Genomic DNA, 19,780 nt, shown 5'->3' on the forward strand with positions numbered 1-19,780 from the left:
ATTAGCATAAATACTACTAAAACTGTCCACATTGATTTCATCATGCCTACCTCTGGGATTGTTTCTCTTTGTCCTTCATCTTTAATGTTTCAAATATGAAGCTGTGGTGTCCCTGGGGAGGCATTTCACACTCTTTCCACATCGGTTTTGAAAGGATAGCCTTTTCCAGAATTTGCTCCGGCAAACAGTCATCTCACACGCAACCCCCAACCACTTCCCGACACAAAAGTGCGAATGGCCAGAGCAGGTAGTTAAGACATTTCTAAAGTGCGTCAGTCCTGACGCCATTGCGTGGCTATGGATCAAAACCTTTTGGATTTCACACCAACAGGGGAATACAGATGTTGACAAAATTGTTGCCCCATGCCCCCTCCACACCACTCAATGAAAGAAAAAAAAAGTATACACAATAACAATATTTATAATAAAAATAAATAATAATAAATAAGACATTGCTTTTGACTTGTCGTAATTTATTGCGTCAAAATATTTGTCTGTGTGTCATAGTCATACCTGCAATTTTAATATTCATGTGGCCATCCAGCAGCAGATTTTCTGCCTTCAAATCCCGGTGGACAATTTTGCGGTTGTGACAGTATTCCACTGCAGACAAGATCTGCCAGAACTTCCTCCTGGCCTCTATCTCACTTAGTCGGCCGTGCTTAGCCAGATAGTCTGCAACAAAAGTAGAGAGGCAAATGATTAAAATGATAAATGAAATCCTTGATCGGTTATAAAGTTATTTATATCATTTCAAATCACAGTGGTTTACAATATTTTGATGAGTGTTGGAGTGATACAAAATCACATGGTAATTTGTTCACAGTTAATCTCAAACCAATTTGACAGTTTCGGGAAATTTTGAAGAGGTCTGTTGGTGTGATCTTAAAACAAAATTCTTGGTCACCTGATAAAATTAATAGATTTAGAATCAGAGACTAGTAAAAACTGTTCAAATTTAAAAAAAAAAAGAATGGTAATAAATGCTAGTAATTTATCTATTTTTCTAAAAGTGAAGACAATTTTTAATTTTACTATTGACACATGAAGTCGATGCATGATTTGTCTTCACTGGCCACATAAAACGATGCGGTGGGCCGTATCTGGACCCGGCGCCTTGAGTTTGACACCCATGTCTTGGATGAAAATGCACATCCAATATTTTAAGTCGAGCAAAATATTTCCCACGAGCCAGCAACGCACATCAAGTGGCAAATTATTCAAGGCCTCAAAGTCTTGCGGAATAAAAGCATCTCGAGAACGTTAAGAATTGTTTTTCTCTTGCTCCGAGGGAATGTTAAATCACCCACGGCACGGTAGAGGAATTGCTAACATCAGAGAAAAGGCTACTGATTAGATAGTAGCTGGTACATTCCAAACGGGATGCCAGTCGGTGACCAGGGCCGCGTTTAATATTTTCATGTAAAGTTGCTAATCAAAAGAAACACAGCAGAGGGGAATGTGTCGAGGAGGTCCAAGAGAAAGGGACGTCATCCCTCCACGGTCTTTTGAGGCTGCAAGGAAACAGAATCCCCTGACGTGCCCTGGAGAATTTTAGGCAACGGGAGGAGAACCCCCGAGGACAGAGATTCAATTTGAGGTTTACTGCTTGACTTTGATATTTGATTCATTATCACTGTGTGTTGGATTAAGGAAAGACTATATCTATTATAGTTAGGCTGTTTACAACACTTGAAATATCTGAAGTGAATAGCATAAATAAATACAAAAGTTTTCTCAGCCGGTTCCCTTGACAGGAAAATATCAATCATGGTGTTTTGGACAAAAGCACACTACGTGTCCAACGTCAGGTTTAAGCACTGACCCCGTGTGAAGGGTTTGTTTCCAAAAGAGCGCACATACTTTGAACTCCAGTTGAACAAGCCATCTTTAATTACTGGGCCGTTAAGTAGGAAATGAGTACCCAAAGCGAGTCAAAGTCAAGCAGGATGAATAATCCCCAGATCCAATGTTGGCCAGGCCAAAGAACTCAACAGAACAAGGGTGACTCATAGCTGTATTAGGGAACAGTCGCTGAGCTATGCCAGAGAGCCGGCGGAGGAATTGAGAGAGTTTCGTAACAGCTGCTGAGGTTTAGACGGGACAAACAGTGTGTCTACAGGGAAGATTGCTGGATCGATCCTTGGCCTAGCTTTGGATCACGCCGCGGTCGGAAAGAGGGGAGAGAGAGAGTCTGCGGGTGTGAAGTACAAGGGGCAAAAAAAAAAAACACTCGGTCTTTTTCCACATCAGTAACCGATAGCCGAGCTGACCGACCACATTCGAGTCACATCTATGCCGCGTGTCGAGAGACGGCGGTGCTTAATTCCTTCTGGAGCGATTCAAATGGCTCGGAGCCAGCTGGAGCTCAGCTCGGTTTTAATATACTACAACTATGATTAGATTTTTTGTTTGGTTTTGACGCGTTTCTTTCAATAGGTTTGAAAATAAATGGATTGAGACGACTTGTGATCCAAAAAGAACATTTTCATCAATCCAGGCGGCGCTGTTCTCAAACTCTAATGTTACAATTGAAGCATCATCAACTTTAAAAGACATTAATGATTTGTCAGTAGATATAATTTTATAGTATCTAAATCCTATTCTAGCCTGGCGATTAAATTTCATTACTGTATATTTAGAGCTCTATTAATCTAATTTAGGTTCATAGGCGTAAGATTGAAGCATGATGTTATTCCATGTAATGTTAGTTTTATATTACAGCGAATCTTTGAAAGACTTAATTAAAGCCGAGACCCATCCAGAAATTGAAATGGTTCAGGTATTGTTTTATGTCAACAATACTATTTATTTTAAAGGTCAGTTCACTGCGAGGGCTCTACTGGGTGTAATTTTCAAACGATGATGGTCAAACTATTTCTTTTCTGACAGACAGAGCAAGATCCCCGAGTGATGATAACCGATACGAGATACTTGAAGTAGCTGGGGTCCAACAATTGTTTGTCTTTCAGCTTTTGACTGGTTTGAAATCTAATCTGTGATCACTTGACAGAAGCTGCACGCAGCTGGCAGACAATTTTCTACATCACTCCCATGCAAGCACTGGTACTGGTAGTTATTTCTTTCCCCCAGCGAGAATATTATTAACTTATTAACTACTCGCAATATTGTCTCGATTTCAAATAAATGAGATATGCGTGCCATGTACACATAGTTTGTTTATGCAACAGCACATGACATTCCACAGACAGGACGGGATGTATCGGTTTGGTTCCTTATTTATATAAGCTTTCGTCCTTGAAATCAAATTAGTCAAGTGTGTAAATGTGAGTTTCACCGATGATGTAACAATCACTCGTGTCCATGAGAAAACAGCTGCTGGTGGGATTACTTTACTCATGACTCCTTTGCGGTAGGTAGGTCAAAACATTTTCAAAGGTTCCCTCCGAGCTAACTATTATTCTTAAAATCCACAATAGTTTTGTAAATGTTCTCGAGTACAGTAACATAAAATATATGATTGAGACAAATGGGCTGATTGCTTTGCTGAAATATCAAAAGAGATGCAGATTGACAAGAAACACATTTTGTGCAGTCATTTTTTTTTATTACGAGTGACCCCATGATATGCCGGAGGGCTCATGAGCAAACGCAAATTGACAGTTTATGCAAATAGGGCGGTGTATCAGAAATAGGAATTCTTTGAAGGCAACAATGTTTCCTTCCTTTCCCATCAGGCAGACTGAGATCTGTGTGAGCTGCCAGCTTCGACGCTCCCCTCATCACGCCAGTAGTGCTTCCTTAAATATGCATGCCCTACATTTCCCCACCACCTTCCAAATTCAAATGGATGTCGCCACGCGCTTCTCCATTCTATTCTTCTTCCTATTATTCTATTGAGCCTCCACTCGCTGGACTGCTGCTGTATTTGCATTTGACCCAATTTCCAAGTTTGATATGTTTTGAAATCTCTTGAAGCGCAGCATAAGCGGCTCAATTCAAAATTGCCTTATTGTGGGGGGGAGAAATGTTTTGAAATACAAACAACTAGTTGGACCTTTAAGGTTCCACTCCTGGTGATTGTACAAACCAATGTAATAAAACACTTTCGATATCTGGTTGTCTGAGTCAAAGCGCCGCTGCTGCAACGGATGACGACATATACGCTGGCTCTTGCGTAACAATATTCCATTGTGCAATCAGGGCAAGGGGGTCAGAGGAATCGGGACACAATGGTTTTCTAAATCCCGGCGATGATCCGAGAGGAAATATACAGACTGTGCAATGTGAAATATCTATCCGTCATTGGTTATCTAAGAGAGACGCAAGCAAACGAGGTGAGAATGAAACGCGCCGGCAGCTGTACATGCCATCTCTCTCTTTTGGTCAAAGCAGCAGTGAAGCCGTCTATTTTTGATTTTTTTTTTTTCTTTCCCTTTTCAGTTTTTCTTACTGTCTGCTTCCTAGCGCTCTGTGGGTCACATGAGCGGGACTGGCAGTTGCTGAGTCAACATCACAAGTGGAACACTGGCCTCGAAGACACCACGCAAAGACTGTTTGTTACGTAGACTGTTGAGTAATGCTCTCTAATCAACTGTGTCTGGAATTAGGCTTCATACATTCTCAGACAGTCTCATTGGTCAGGTTGATAAGCGGATCGTAATCTGCTTGCATATCGTTCATATCGGATCAATCTTTCGGTGCCATTCCATTATACACGTCACAACTGTCGCTCATATTACAACTGAGCCGATGAATTAAATTGATGGATCCTCCATTATTGTCACAATTTCATATGACAATCGCTGTACAAACAAAAAATAATAGTTGCAAATTTGCAGGTCTCAGTAAATAGGTCTTTCACAAATTGTGATCCTAAGTAATCACATTTGGAAAACAGCTCTTTAAATATTTGATTGACTAGCCTGAGGTGTCATTAGACAATTGGAATGATTCCAGAAATATTTGTCTTTCAAAGAACTCTGCTGCAGTTGATGCAATCCTTGCAAAAAAAAAAACAAACCCTACTTGATTTCTGGTCGCCAAGTATATCCCGTTGGCTGGGTTTAGAGATATCACACGGCACACACTTGTCTGGTCTCAACAGACAAAGATTCAAATCTGGTTATGTTCCTTCTGAGTGGCTTTATTTGTGCTAGGCATTGGCATAAACACGGTGCATCATCCAAGACTATATGTACGAAAATGCTTCCGCGACGACTTCCGCGACATGTGATAGCAGTTAAGGGGAAAAAAATAACTCTGTTCCTCAACATTCAATCAGACGTGTGCCTTCGACGCGACCTTCTGATGTTACATATTGCAAAGGGCTATAGATAGATACCATCGAACCATTCAGACTTGATTCAGAAAAAATGACTAAATGTGTGGGTGTGTTTCGTTCAGTCGTCTCGACCGACAGTCATTCATAGAGTCTACTTCACACTTGTCGGTTGTATTGTTGTCTGTGGGTGTGCAAGTGTTGAGTTTGAAAAGGGTATTTTTTTTGCGTGTGTTCGGGTCAAGGGGGTGCGAGATATTTCTATTCCTGGTACCTTTACAGGCCACATCATCTATGCGCCTTTGAAGAGTCCATTGTTAGTCGTCAGGCGGCGAGTCACAAAGACCTTTAGGCTACAAATGGTGATTAATCTTTTCCACATGCTAATTTGCTACTGATGTGTTTTCAAAATTGTGCTTTTGAGAAATTTGGTCAAAACAATGACAACATTTGTGAGGTTTTCAGAAAGGTTCAGAGTATTATGTTCATGTGTGTGTATCAGTTTATGGCTTCATCTCGATGTTTGCCTATCCTGTCTCTCATACGTCAATTTTAATGTTACTTGTGTAGAGCAAATAGAGCTAATGGCTCAGCGGGTAAATAGTGTGTTTTTATGCTGCTACAGTCTGCAGATGCAAAACAACCATACCTTTAGCACTCATCGTGTAATCTACTGCTGTGAAACCTTTTATTTAATCAGCTTTAATGACATGCAGAAGTATGCAGAAACTAAATCAACATCAGTTCATTCTACCTCTCCTTTTGAAGTGACGTTCACTCACATGTGCAGCACGTGACATACACTTGATCGGGACATTGATCTCAGATTTCTATCATGGGATGACTGCCACCGAGGTCCGTAAACCACGTGACAGCTGCAACCAATCTCAAACGGTGATACTTGTTTGTTTAAAGCGACGCATCGGGGAAGGTATGTGGTGAAACAGAGCTGGGAGGGACACAAAAGGTTGTGCGTGCTGACAATGCATTTTGAAAAGATCACTCACCGAAGATCTCCCCATTCTTGGCATACTCTGTGACCAGGTAAAGCATGTTCTTTGTCTCCATCACCTAAGGAGGGCAGAGGGCAGTATTGAATGGAAATACACACAAAGACATCACACCCACATTTTTTTTTTTTTTTGACCGCTGAAATAACCCAATCAACACTTCCACAAGGATCGAGGGGAAACAATGAATGTGTGGATAGTGGAGGTGGACGGGTAGATATCTGAATGGGACTCGAAAAACCATGGCTGTGCTTGCTCAATGCGGCGCTGTGTGGGAGGCGGAGACCCAATTTAGAAGCAGAAACATTCAGGAGATCAAACAGAATTAAATGTGGAGAGCGGAGGGTGAATCAGACACACCGAGCCAGACGTTCACACTCGGGATCCCACTCTTTTTGTTCATGATCAATTTTCCATCTGCTCCACTGACAAAAATCATTGAGTGAAGAAATGGTTTCTTGGAAAAGGTGCAGCATTGTTTCATAACACATTTTAGTTTGGGCTCTGCTCTGGTGATAAGGAAGCTTGAGTTATGCGTCAAGCAAATGAACAAAAAAAAAAAAAGATTTCAGATTTTTGGCCCTCATTCTGGAATTTAATGTCTTCTTGTATTAGAGACTAATATTTAACTTTTTATTTAATTCAATGAATGTCATTGTGATTGATTTAGTTGATAATGGAGGTACTATTTATTTATTTTTTAAATTTGTTTATTCATTTATTTATTCATATCAGGCAGCTCTCTGCAGTATGCAAACCGCACCTGCATAGCATTAAAAAAAAAGTAATCCTAAAAGTGGTGACAGTGAGCCTCCCTAACAAGCTATTGCGGTAGCTTTCGGTTATTAGCTGTCCCTGCCGTAAACAGACTCCTTGTTGTGACGACATGGCATGCAGGGAAATGACTCTCGCCCATTATGTGTCATGTCATAACATAAAATGCGGTACAAGTGGAGGGTTCATACTTGAAATTCCAGACAGGGCAAAGCGATGCCCCGTTGCTTTGTGACAAGTATGTAACCAGGCCCTTCTCCAATTATGATCTATGAACCAAGCCTTATGGTTGGCATGCTGAGCACACGAGTTGCAATCGCTCTTGTTCAGTGCTAAGTCAAGATAATGGCGAGGCATGTTAGCCGTCTAAAGAACCCATCTTGGCTCGACTTTTTAATCCAGTGGTGCATACTGGAAAAAAAAACATATACACCGCAATGTTGACTGCAACTATTTTTAAAGCATTCTAATGTGGTTATGTTTATTTAATTTTCAGGCTGATGCCTTGTACAGACAACACAAGCGCTCACCTCCATATTTATTCCCATTTTCACTAATGGATGATGGATTGGACGGTTGTCACAATCCTATTTTCCATTAAAGTGTATAGCAAACACAAAAACAATTGAATTGTCCCCAATGACACAATGTCACAAATGACAAACGAGAGTAGGGACCATTGTGCCTGTGCCTGCGTGTTTCCCTTTACTGGCTCAGGCGTCCCACTGGGCCACAAGGCCAACGCCGGTTTGAGACGGGAGAAGAAATCACTAATTGACCCGAACTGATTGGTTGGCTATGCCTTTGGAAAGAATGACACCCACCGAAATAACATGGCAGAATACTGGAACATGGCCACGTGGTTGTTGTGTAAGGATAATGAACATTTGTCCACTTTGTCCAAACAAACTAGGACCCAACAAGCTTATGTAATTTCGCAGATATTGCCAGTGTGTTGATGTTATTGTGTCACATAGGTGAAGTTTGTTTCCAAGGTACTTTGTTAACCAAATTCACCAGTTAAGCATGTTCAATTTGGGATTTTGGTACCGAGCTGCTGCCTTTTTTTAACACCATCATTAAATTTGTCATTAGCCTAAAAGTATTTGGATAATCTGTGACTAATCTTTGTGTATTAACCTTATTGACAACTCCTGGAGACTTATCAGAAAACTGATTGCGCCGTATGTCGTCTGCTTTGCATTGTAGCGCTCTGGAATTCCTGGCTCATTACATACCCCTAACAAACATTAGAAAATGCACAAAGAAAAATCTCCAAACAGATGCAGATCATTATAGCAAAGAGGGCGGGGGAGGTGCCTTCAGCAAAGCCAAATGAAGGATAAAGACGGATGCTGCAATGATCAGAAAGCGCTGACATGACGACTGCAGTTAAAGACCGCAATGTATTTCTAATGAGATATTTTACTCTTTCGTGACGTGAACCAATAATTCTTTTCAAAACTCATCCAGACACATTTCAGGTCTGGTCAGTTGTCATGCAAAGTGCACGTGACAAGGTGCAGAACACACAGACACATCCTGGTGTCAGGATCGTCAAGACAACTGTTTGTTTGCGGAGCATTAGGATGTGTCTTGGACAGATCCAATTCCCTTAGGACAACAGGAAAGGTGTCTAACTAGACAGTTTTTAGGAGCAACATTTTTTATTTAATTAATAATACAAATGAATAGAATTATATTAATTAATTTAATTATATACATTTATAATATAATTATATATACATTTTAACATCTGTAACAAAAATATTGACAAATTTCAAATATCCCCAAAAAGGGCCGAGTTGACCTTTACCTGATAGAGCTTGATGATATGCGGGTGATCCAGCATTTTCATGATCTGCACTTCTCTGTAGATCTTCTCAAGATTGACTGCATCCAACTGGGTCTTGTCAATGATTTTAATAGCCACCTGCAAAGAAATCCCACAAGATTTTAATTTTTATTTCATGAGTGCTTAGTACTGGCAAGTTTCTGAGACAAACTTGTTTTTTTTTAACCTACTGTTCACTTTGTCATGCTTGTGATGGCTTTGTAAACATTGTTTGGCTTCTTTGGAAAAAAAAATAAAATTAAAATCTTCTTTCAACTTTATGGCCCTCATTAAGACTATTTTGGGCCGGGTCAAATAATTATTACTCGCCGGACCTCGGAGAACTCTCTATTGGTCCGCAGTGTTCTCTGAAGCTGCAAGAGCAAACAAGAGGACAGCCCAGTTCCCCCTCACAGCTGTGATTCCTCACGTACAAAGTGGAAAGAAACGCCACTGTGTTTTGAGAAAACACACACGGCATTGTGCTACTGTCCACATGCCCGGACCACAGTGCAAACACTACGTTGGTCAAAAGAAAACGATCGCACTGATAACTATGTCATCATAAATCATTCAGGGTCAACCGTTAAAAACATCATAGAGTGCTTTAGGATATTAATAGTTGAAATCCACCGTATGTGTCATTTTTACAAAGAAACGGCTGAGTGTGTAATGAAGCCATTCATGAACGATTACTGGCTTAATAAATTTCAACTGAAGCGGGATTTTCGCAATCGTGTTCATGATCTCGCAATCAACAACACGTTTTATTGTACGCCATTTTAGTGACTCATAAAAAAATAAAATGAATTACAACAGTTGTTCTCGTATAAAAGTCTTCCGTGATTTGCAGGGTACATCCGGAAAATTCAACTTCTGTTCATTTGAGTAGTTTCAGATTTCCAAAAAATGTTTTCACTCCAGGAAACAAACCCAATTATCCATTACAAAACAGTCAAATTTGACAAATTTGGAACTTGCTTGCTTTCGTTTAAGACTCAAAGAGAACTTTGACATGGACTTGAAGGAATCAAATCAAAGAACCTTGTGCATCTTCACTTGAGGAAAAGGCCTTCAACTCACACTGAAAGTTACGTACAGAGGATAAGAGCTTTGGAAGATGAATGAATGAAGAAAAAAAAAAAACAACAGACAATTGGAACAATGCAAAGGTCAAAATGGCGTAAAATGACTTCCTGCAGAGGTGGACTGACTGGAGGACCAAAGCCAGCAAATCTATCGCATTCAAGTTGAAAAAATAGGTTATATACACACACTGGGCTAACCTTTTCTCATTGACCCCGCCAAAACACTCAATTGCGTCATACAAAGCGGACCCACAAAAAAAACGCTGGGTAATTTTACAATCTCCAGGTTGGACCAGGTCAGCTGCCGGCCAGTCTTGTGTGAGCTGTTAACACACGAGGGAAACTAGGGAATTGGCAGGTGTCTCATTTGTTTGACATGCATTTGCTTTGGGATTAGCGCTCCATGGCTACAAATGACTCCGGCTAGACTATCGCTGTATTACTTCACTTTACTAACCGGATTAACGATAAGAGTCTTACGATGTGCTGGCCAACAATGGCAGTCTTTAAGGCACCGCGAGCTTCGTCTTGGCAATGGTGCTTTTGTTGTACGTTATCACTGCTGACGTTACGCCTCAAACTGTTGAAAGGCCCAAGTGATCAAAGGTCCTTTTCGCAAGTCTCGTGGCCTATTTTGTCTTCGGCTCTGTGTGGTACCAAGCACGCAAGGCCCCCTTTGCAAGATGACGTCAAGAATTCGGATCTCTGTAACCCCCACCCCACCCCCCTCCTTGTGGCGCTTTGCCTGAGAGTGTTTCGAATGTCAAATCTAGCAATGTCAGTGGACTGCGTGCGTGCAGCTGAACACATCCCAAACACAGATCTCTCCAGTGTATCCTACTCTTCAGAACCAGAGGCACAAGAAACCCACTAAATCACGTCATGATTTGGCTTACGTAACCAGACCGCCGACCCATGAAGCTCGCCCCAGATACGGAACGGCTGTGTTTACACCCAGACAGGATCTTTGCTTGGTCGCTGGTTGGGATGGCTGTGTGGGTCATAAGCACAAAAGGTACAGGTGCATGGTACATGGTGACACTTTGTGGGTCAGCTGCAGGGCACATGGTGGGCACAAAGACAGAGAAACTACCTTGGTCGCCACTCCTGTAAAAGCACAAGAATAAAATAGAGCTGCCCAACATGAACTGAGGTGAAATCATATATGGTTGTACTGTGTGTGTTTTCAGAACCCAAATAAAAATTGCTTAGTAATTAGCACATAAAGTATAAATGCAGGTGGCAGTGTCGGGGACAGAAAGTACAGGTTCTGTACTTGCTAAATATTCCGTGTTCATGGGTGTTCATGTCGCAGCTTTGACCGAGGCGGTATGACACCTGTGTTTGAGGAAAAAACAGTCGTTGGCAATTCTGTCACTAGTGTGTTCAAAAAAATGGCTGCTCTCAAAAATGTAATTTACATGTTACGCCGCTGCTGACGTCATCGCACATCTAAGAGCTGCAAGAGCACACAGTTGTGACAATTGATCCTGTTTTGCTGGGTTAGGCGTAAAATGCAGGTGAGAAAGACGTGGGAATTTTGCACGGTTTTGCAGCAAAACAGGATTAAAAACGAAGATGATGAAAACTAAGTTGCTGCATACGATTTTTTATTTTTTTGCAGGCTACATAAAAGGAGGAGGCAGGTCGAATCTGGTACAGTACAGTACTGTTTCAGTCACAGGCCATTCCATTGTAACAATGGAGAAAGATATTTACAGTTTTGACAGGCTTTTGAATCCTTTAAATGTCATAACATCCCTAATTCTTACCATATTGACAAAATTAGAATACCGTTTCTTAATTCCAACTCTTTACAGTGACATTCGTCTTGCTAGGAATCAAAAATAATAATTTTGTTATAACGTATCACCATATTGTGTCTTATTTCATGTCGCCAAGGTTGACATGTCTATTCTGTTTTAGTAACATGTCATTGGGTTAAAAAAAAAAAAAAAAAAAGGATGACACAAATGTCCCATTTATTAGTTAAACGGTATCCAGACATCTTTCAAAGTGAATCATGATGCCAAATGAACGTCCACCATGGAGCCATGCATGTTTACAATTTGTGTTTCCCAGCAGCGCTCACGCTCATTGCTCTTACCGGCAGTGGAGCGTGCCAAGCAGGGTTAAACGTGCAGGCTGTCAGCCTTCCGCCAACCTGGGGGGGCTAACAACACACACTTCACCGAACCAACTTTGTTTTGCTTCCAAAATCTCGTCCCCAAATGCACAGGGCGTCAGTGGCTAAAAAGTTATGTAACTCGAATCGAACTCCACAGTAGCCTAAGTTAGCTTCCAAGCTAACCACTTCGCAATACTTTTTTTTTTTCAACTCACCTCCGTCTTGGCTATACGATGTCGGGCCAGTTTAACAACGGCAAAGTTGCCCTTTCCTAAAGTGCGCTCGATGTCGTAGAAGCCCACACGAACCGGACCCCGGAGCAGCGGTTTCTGGACGCTGTCAGCCATGACCATGCTGTTCTCGACGACGGGACTGTCTCGGCGGCGGAGGACGAGCTGGGGGGTGATGATGGTGGCGTGGGGTGCTCACACGGGTTTCTTTCAGCTTTTGCACACCAACAAGCTTAAACTAACCACCGGCTTCTGCCTCCACCACCGCCGCCATTCGAAGCGTGTCCATTTAAAAAAAAATACTTTAGTTATTTGTCGGCGTATTCTTTCAAAACGGCGGGGACACGAGGAGGTCCATTCTCTTCTTTTCTCTCTCTTTTTTGGGGGGGGGGGCGTGGGGGCAAACCCTGTATGTCACCTTCCTGCAGCCACAATGGTGCTCTACTGTTTCCGAATCAGCTCGCGGTCCTCTCTCTCAGCCAGCCAGCCAGCCAGCACACACGAGTTGCCTCGCAAAGAGGCATCATGTTCTCCGCCTGACGTGCATTGACGTCAAAGCCATGGGGGTATTTGTACACGGGGCGGGGCCACGGCGCCGCTCCACACTTCGGTGCCAATCGGTTGCCACGACAACCAGACCCACCTCTTACGTCAACCGGTAAAATTGCTCTTCCGAAATGCATGTTTGCTCTACTGCCTTGCCTGCCCATCCATCGCCCTTGCTTGCATGCATAAGGTAACTTTCTTTTGTGCAGCTCATGCAGGTGCTTCATAATTTTTTTTTTTGCGAGGTACGAAAGGGGTTAATGTTCATATTCAGCTTCATTTGCCTTTTTTTGTCACGTGGGTCAAAAAAAAAAGTGCCGTGCAGCATGTGTGGACATTCTGTACATTCTTTGAAATTTGGAACTTCTGAGGACGTATAGTTGTAATGCATTACAGATCCTTATGATGCGTACTAAACAATTATAGAGAAATCTAATTAAAACTTCATAGCATTGATACAAGTCCTCGTGATATACAGTACAAAACATTTTATCAGCCCCAAGCGTCCTGATCAGCTACGTCATAGCACCTCTTGCAGGCTAAACAAGGCAATTGCAACAAGGCTACGTACAGTAATCCCATCAATCCATCCATTTTCTAAACGGCTTATCCTTATTTATTAAACCTTTATTGAATGGTGGATCCATACATCCAAATCTTTCACGGGGGCTGCTGGTGAACCCATCTTTAGTGACAGCACACTCCATGAACTGGGCTCCTGTCAATCAAAGAGCACACATTTGTCAATCAACAAGTCACATTCACAAGAATGGACAATTTCGTCTTTAGTTACATGACTGAACTAAAAATATCTATGCAGCTACATCTATTTAAATATATACGCAATATGTATTATTTACATACAAGGTATGTTGCATCTATACAATAAACAATATAAATAGTATACCGTATGTACTGTGTATTAATACAGTACAATGTGACCAAGCAAGTGTCACGTTTTGATGTACAGCCCACAGGCAGCTGTCTCCCACTGAGCGGTGGACTGTAGACAGGCAGAGCTGTGCTCTGAAGGCCCCTGCTGTCACGCACTAGACTTCCTGAATGTAAGAGTTCCAGATGTGCTTTTGGCATTTCCTGTCGAGCGTTCTCCAAGAACATACTCAGCCTCTTCTTGACTGGGTTGGCTGCAGCTTTCCATGACACACGTAGACCCGAACGGTACTCGTTCGGTCAGAGATTATTTGTGAGACAGGCACGCTGGTGAGTGAATCCATGACATGTCTAAAATTTCCTACAAATCTGTTCATTGTCACGGAAGTTTATCGAACAGTCAGGTAGGCTCACAGCTTTATGCTTCGCAGGGGTCACGTTACGTTCTGTCATCCAAGGTTCGACATGTCCTGTTTCTTTACATCAAGAATGAAATGACGTCACTCTTCAAGTTCAGAGGAAAAGGCCAGAATTATCCTGCTGAATCATTTTATTAAATGAATACAACCTCGCAAGAAAACATGCTGAACCAAATATAGAAAGCGCTGCATTTGCGGGCAAGCTGACAAGGCGGAATATTTGGGTTAATCACTGGCTCTTTGAAATGAAAACTGCTGTTACATAACTCGACAGAAATGATGGATAAAAGGGGACAATGTAAACCACAAGAAGCAAAATGGATACAATCAAAACATCTGTGATTGCATAACCTGCTTCACTCATTCCAGACATTAAGCATGCGGGACTGTGTTGAACGGATTCTTTTATATGCAGCAGTAATTGAGTTTTTAGCCATTGATCAATTTTCTTTTTTGGTACATTGACAATATGCATGACATTAATAGTCTCAAGTCCTACTAGTTCTACTGTAGATCCAGAACAACGTGGTAGTATAGTTTCCAGTCACAGGCACATGTTCAGGTATCCTGCACCGGGCATGTGGTAGAGAAGGAGGATAAAGAATACGTCCTTTAGTCTGACAGGGTAAGATTCCTTAGCTCGCACCTGGCAGGCCGCAGAAGAGTGTATCATCCTACCCATAGATCTCATTTTCGACCCAACCAGGCTGAGGGCGACAGTGAGCTCCAGTGGTCTCGTAGATGTCATTTGTCACGAAGCCGCTCTCCCTGTCCGCTAAATATACATTCTCATACTCATTCCACTGGGGTTCCTTTGTAGCAGCATACGGGTACTTGGTTTTGAAGTCAGCTGGTAGGGTGCTGTCCGGAGTCAGGTGAGAAAGTCTGGTGATGTCACTGAAGGCATAGGGTCCTTGAATAGGGCAAGTTGATGCTTCGGTGGGCATCCATGGTTTTGGTTGGCCGGTTGAGTTTTTGGTTTTTGACTTTCTCCTGAAGGCAGAAAAAAAAGATAAATAAAAGCCTCTGATTCAATAGGTCTATAGACAGTTTGTAGGTAAGTTTGAGTTTAGAGTTGATATCCTTGCTCGCCACCAAGGCCCCCCCAAAGAAAAAAAAAATCCTAGATCCGCCCATGCACAGAAGTTCTCCAACCCAAATCCAGTCATAGTTGTAAAAACTTGAACAGTGCTAGTACTCAAAAGTGAATATTGCCCTGTTCATACTGTATCATGGAAAAGAGGCAATGTTTTTGGAGACGTTAGATAAATATTTGTGTTTTGGTTCATACCGCTTAGCTTGTTTGTAGCAGAAGAAGCCCGAAACCGCAAGCAATAGCAGCAGTAGTGCAGGAATGGTTGCGTACAGGATGTAGGGAACATACAAGGAGTTGTCGGAGAAAGATACTGAAAGGGAGAACAAAAAAAAACAGCTTTCAAAATATTATTCCAAAATATACTTGGTTGAGTGTAAAACAGTCCGTTTTCTTCCAACCTGATGACTCAGGCATTCCTACTTTAATCGTCTCGCCACTTGATGTTGTGAAGAATATATTTGGCATCACTGTAGGAACTGTGGGGAACAAAAGAAATGACTCCATGTTTATGGAAAAATAATTCAAAATGTCTTATTAATGATCCGTCCAGTTAGAAAGTGGAATCATAAGTTCGAAACTGAGCAAGGACAAACTGTATGTTTGTCTGAATGCATTTTCAAGCCTTGAGGCATCGGACACTTGAGACTTCATATGGTACATGTTGTACCTGCATGTGCTGCGTTCCCTCGCCCTGCTTCTGTAAATACTGTCGTCTTCTCTGAAAATATAAAGAGATTGGGTTTCCTCAGTTGCACAACATACGGTTATTTAATCAACAGGTACAGCACAAAAACCAAAACAAAAAAACCACTAACAGACTATGAGAGTTGGAAACACTGTACATGCTGATTTAATGTCAGAAAACTGTATTTATGTGTTCCTGTGGCTCACCTTTTGGATATTTGCAAACGTAGTTGTTCTTGGCATTGCAGTTGTCGTCATTCCACTGGAAGAGGAAATGGCCTTCCTCATCGGGTGGTGCAGACGGTTGGTAGTAAAGAACCACACACGTTTCCCCGCCGCAGGAAGGCTCGTCCCAGTGCCAGTTCCTGAAAGGCACAAGGTTCAAATGCTCAAATTAATTTGAATCGGAATCTCTTCAATCACTCCAGTCACTCTATTCTATAGCATTGATTATTTGGCCACCCCTGGCCACCCCCTAGCAGCTCCCCTGCACACACATATGCGACGTGAATATAAAGAAAACTGAAAAACAGAAAAAGTGCTGTCTATAATGGTGAACTGTCCCACGCAGAGCATTTGAACGAGACTCCATTTTTTAGACTACGGTCCAATCCCTAATAACTACCATGTGGCCTGAGACAAAAAATGAGTTTGACACCGCTAATTTTGAAAATATGGTGAACCTAACATGCATGTTTTGGCATGCGGCTGAGTACCCAAAGACAACTCAGGCAAGCCCAGGAAGAAATTTGAACCCATGACCTCTTGACTGTGAAGCAGTACACCCTCTGCTTCCTATATTGTTATTTCACATCATTTTGTTTTGCTGTGTAAAACTGCTAGAGCTAACTGGATATACTCCCAACAATGACTCATTTAAACCAATAGTGATTAAATTTTTTATGACACCGGCTATTTTCCAATTTTTTCCCCAAAATAATGTCTGTGGTTATCAGTCTTGAAGCAGCAGTGGAAACACCAACATAGCACACGCAAGGACAATTTCTGAGTTGCATCTGTGAAAAGAAAAACAACCTGAACTTGGCTTTGCTCCCGTCCAGCCAAAAGTACTGGGACGGGCATCCCGGGTTGACGCTGCCAGTCCTGAAACGCTGCGGGCTGCGTCGAAGGCCAATCCAGAAATCTCCATCGGCGGCGTGGAGCTGCTGTATGAATCTTTCGATCAGTCGCTGCTCGCTTTCTGTTTCGATGCTGAGGAGATCTCCTCCGTCCGATCTGCAGGCCTGTCTGGCGTCTTGGTACGTCAGCCTTCGCCTGCTGTCCTGGATGTAGGACACTTTATAGCATGGACGCTCCGTCCCTCGCCGGCAGATCCTTTGGCCTGGACAGAAACATCAGCCATGAGAGAGAGAACAAGAGGCTGACCGTGGTTCTCACGTGGTTGAAAAATTAGAAAGCAAATGGGGCTGTATTGCACTGGGAATGCCTACACAGCAGAGATCATCAATGATATTTGTCAGAGGACCAGAATTTCATTATCAATTTCAATTATCAAATAAAAGTTAAATAACTTTTGTGACATAGGTCACAAATGAAATCCCCATGATGTAAAGTAGGGCCGCCAGTTACTTTACATCATGGGGATTGCATTTGTGACCTTAATTTCATCATCGGCCAGTTTGCTAATTTTCTTTTAAGTTGAACCAGGCAAAAAAATATATTTTTGGGGGGTTATTTGTTTTGCAAAAACATCGCTTTCATTTCTTTTTCAATTTCAACCGCATTGCTGCTTTTCAAATCTTTTCTGTTACAGACTAAAAGAAAACAAAATTAATAAAGTTATTCATTATTGTGTGTGGATGTAAATTTATATAAATTTCACTGAGTTGCAGGAGTGTGAGATGTTTTCTTCTTAACAGAAAACAGAAAATAACTGGGAAGCACTGGCTTTAATCAATCAGATGTCACTTACCAGATATTGAATAATTGATTGCTTTTCAACATTTTATGAAATATATATATATATTCAGTAGTGGACCGAAAGAAATACAGCCAATGTATCCTAACTCATCTTCCTTTATAAAACCTAAAATATCATTTGGACTTGATTACCAATTTGTCAGCACTGACACTAGTTTTTTTCACCCAACAATCACAACATTAAAGTGAAGGATAGACTGCTGTCTGCAACTTTTGTATTGATTTTGGCGGAACAATTCATTCCTGTGCAACTTTCTGATCATTTTCATCTGTTATTTTGGCTTGACAGCTTTGGCCCAAATATTTGAATTATATGAAAAACTAGTATAAAAGCAACTCCGCGAGTGATTTGTGATCGTATTTCCTGCTACTGGCGTCAGGATTAAAGCTGTTTAGTCGAACTCAAGATGGGACCTCCTGACTGAGCAGCTGAGACGAAAACAACATGTGGCTGTTGATATTTTCCACATCACGCCGCCTGTTAATAATAACAATGCCAACGCGCTTTTCCCCTTTCTCAGTCCCTCTCACAATATTTAAAATCTCAGCAGATTGTGCAAAAACAAGCAATTGTTGCCGATTATTATTAAATGCACAAAGACGCATGCAAGTTTTAAAGAAAACTAGAAACTCCGAGTCAAGCAAGTGTTGGCGTCTTACCATTGATTTTAGAAGCGCACCCATTGTGGAAGAGGAAGGCGATCAGGGCGCCGAACAGCCTCATAAAATCCATCTCGACATGTTCACGTCGGTGTGCTGCTGCGCCGTTATAGCGAAAACAAACCGAAATCGTTGAATCACGCCGTTTTCGCGACAGAAAAACTCGTGACGAACACGAAGGCGCACCAGGGCCAACCAAGACTCGCGATGAAATGGGATGTGGATGGAAAAGTGGGTCGTGCGCTCGGCGTCTGACAGAAGGGGGGATGAGACCACCAGGGTCCCCCCTCCTCAGTTAAAAAGACAAAGCACAAAAAAGTAATGTCACTTTATAATTTGAAGGAGTCTGATCAGCACAAGAGGCATCTCTGTTTTTGTCTTACATTGTTGAACATTTCATAATAAAGTATTTTAAAAATAATGTACTTAATTCATAGTTCACAACATTAATGTGACTTTCAACATTTACAAACAAATGAAAAGTGAAATATTTTTCGAGATGGGAGATAAACAACTGAAACAATCGGATTGCATAAATGTGCACACCCCTTGTAGTTTGGGATGTGGCCGTGTAACGAGCTTGATGCAGTTAGTTTCTGGGTGCATGGACAACTGAACACACAGACCACAAAGAGTGAATGCCGTCTGGGGAGAAATAACACATAAGGAGAGCACAGAGTCAATCTTGACTTGAAAAGCAGCAATGAAGTGTGCTAAGAGTGTGAGTGAGAGCGGATCTGCTGTCAAACGCATTATTCACGTCTGGCGAACTCTTGGCCCAATAGCATGTTGCTGGGAAAAAAAAAACAGACATTGTGATGAGAGAATTGGTGGAGAAGTGTGCTGCATATATTGACCATTGGACAGGAAGCAGTCCAGAGGAAAGAGAGGAAATCATTTTTTTTAACTCCATACTTCCTGTTCCTTGCTTTTCTTTCATCTTAATTTCCAGAATTTCCAGATCGTGCCCTAGCATTGAGTTGAGCATTATGAAACAGAGATTTAAATTACACTCCTCCAAATAAATCAGACTTGATCACAATTGTGGAAATAAACTGGTTTTATCCTATATCGTTTACTTTTTCAGTCCTTTTTTTGGGTGGTGCTCTGGGCATGATTTGATTAGGATGCAAGCGCATGATTTTTTGTCATGTGATGAAGACTCGGGTTTGCGTGTTTCTCATTTCCACTGAAACTCACTGGTGGCAGACACACAAGTGATTGTTGACTCTTTGCA

General features: G+C 41.7%; 2 protein-coding genes and 1 long non-coding RNA gene across 3 annotated transcripts in view; 1 reads left to right on the forward strand and 2 right to left on the reverse strand.

The window, feature by feature from the left end:
• Positions 1–12,863, reverse strand: part of LOC133155446 (serine/threonine-protein kinase SIK2-like) — a 29,430-nt gene extending 16,567 nt beyond the window's left edge. Inside the window, exons 1-4 of the mRNA XM_061280773.1 lie at positions 12,292–12,863; positions 8,843–8,959; positions 6,250–6,313; positions 514–675 (exon numbers count right to left, since the gene is read on the reverse strand). Coding sequence (XP_061136757.1) covers positions 514–675; positions 6,250–6,313; positions 8,843–8,959; positions 12,292–12,429 — 481 coding nt within the window. The 5' untranslated portion in view covers positions 12,430–12,863. The remainder of the gene's footprint in view (positions 1–513; positions 676–6,249; positions 6,314–8,842; positions 8,960–12,291) is intronic.
• On the forward strand, positions 3,281–5,537 carry LOC133155447 (uncharacterized). Its single transcript, XR_009714675.1, has 3 exons — positions 3,281–3,373; positions 4,165–4,298; positions 4,405–5,537. It is a non-coding gene; the product is annotated as an uncharacterized LOC133155447 (long non-coding RNA).
• Positions 12,864–14,275: 1,412 nt separating the features above from the next.
• LOC133156018 (chondrolectin-like) lies at positions 14,276–18,759 on the reverse strand. Its single transcript, XM_061281750.1, has 7 exons — positions 18,544–18,759; positions 16,978–17,284; positions 16,150–16,307; positions 15,926–15,976; positions 15,657–15,734; positions 15,454–15,568; positions 14,276–15,155 (listed from the first exon to the last, which is right to left on the reverse strand). Exons 1-7 carry the CDS (start codon positions 18,614–18,616, stop codon positions 14,837–14,839), a joined length of 1,101 nt encoding a protein of 366 aa, XP_061137734.1. The 5' UTR covers positions 18,617–18,759; the 3' UTR covers positions 14,276–14,836.
• Between the last annotated feature and the right edge of the window lie 1,021 nt (positions 18,760–19,780).

Source organism: Syngnathus typhle, linkage group LG6 (genome assembly GCF_033458585.1).
Source record: "Syngnathus typhle isolate RoL2023-S1 ecotype Sweden linkage group LG6, RoL_Styp_1.0, whole genome shotgun sequence".
NCBI lineage: Eukaryota > Metazoa > Chordata > Actinopteri > Syngnathiformes > Syngnathidae > Syngnathus > Syngnathus typhle.

Bases quoted from the DNA above. Each gene is read 5' to 3' on its own strand.
- LOC133156018 (XM_061281750.1), bottom strand. From the start codon at position 18,616: ATGGATTTTATGAGGCTGTTCGGCGCCCTGATCGCCTTCCTCTTCCAC. The intron at 17,285-18,543 runs GTAAGACGCCAA...GTTTCTGTCCAG, and splicing joins GTGCGCTTCTAAAATCAATG to GCCAAAGGATCTGCCGGCGA. The intron at 15,156-15,453 runs GTATGAACCAAA...TTCTGCCTTCAG, and splicing joins TGCTACAAACAAGCTAAGCG to GAGAAAGTCAAAAACCAAAA.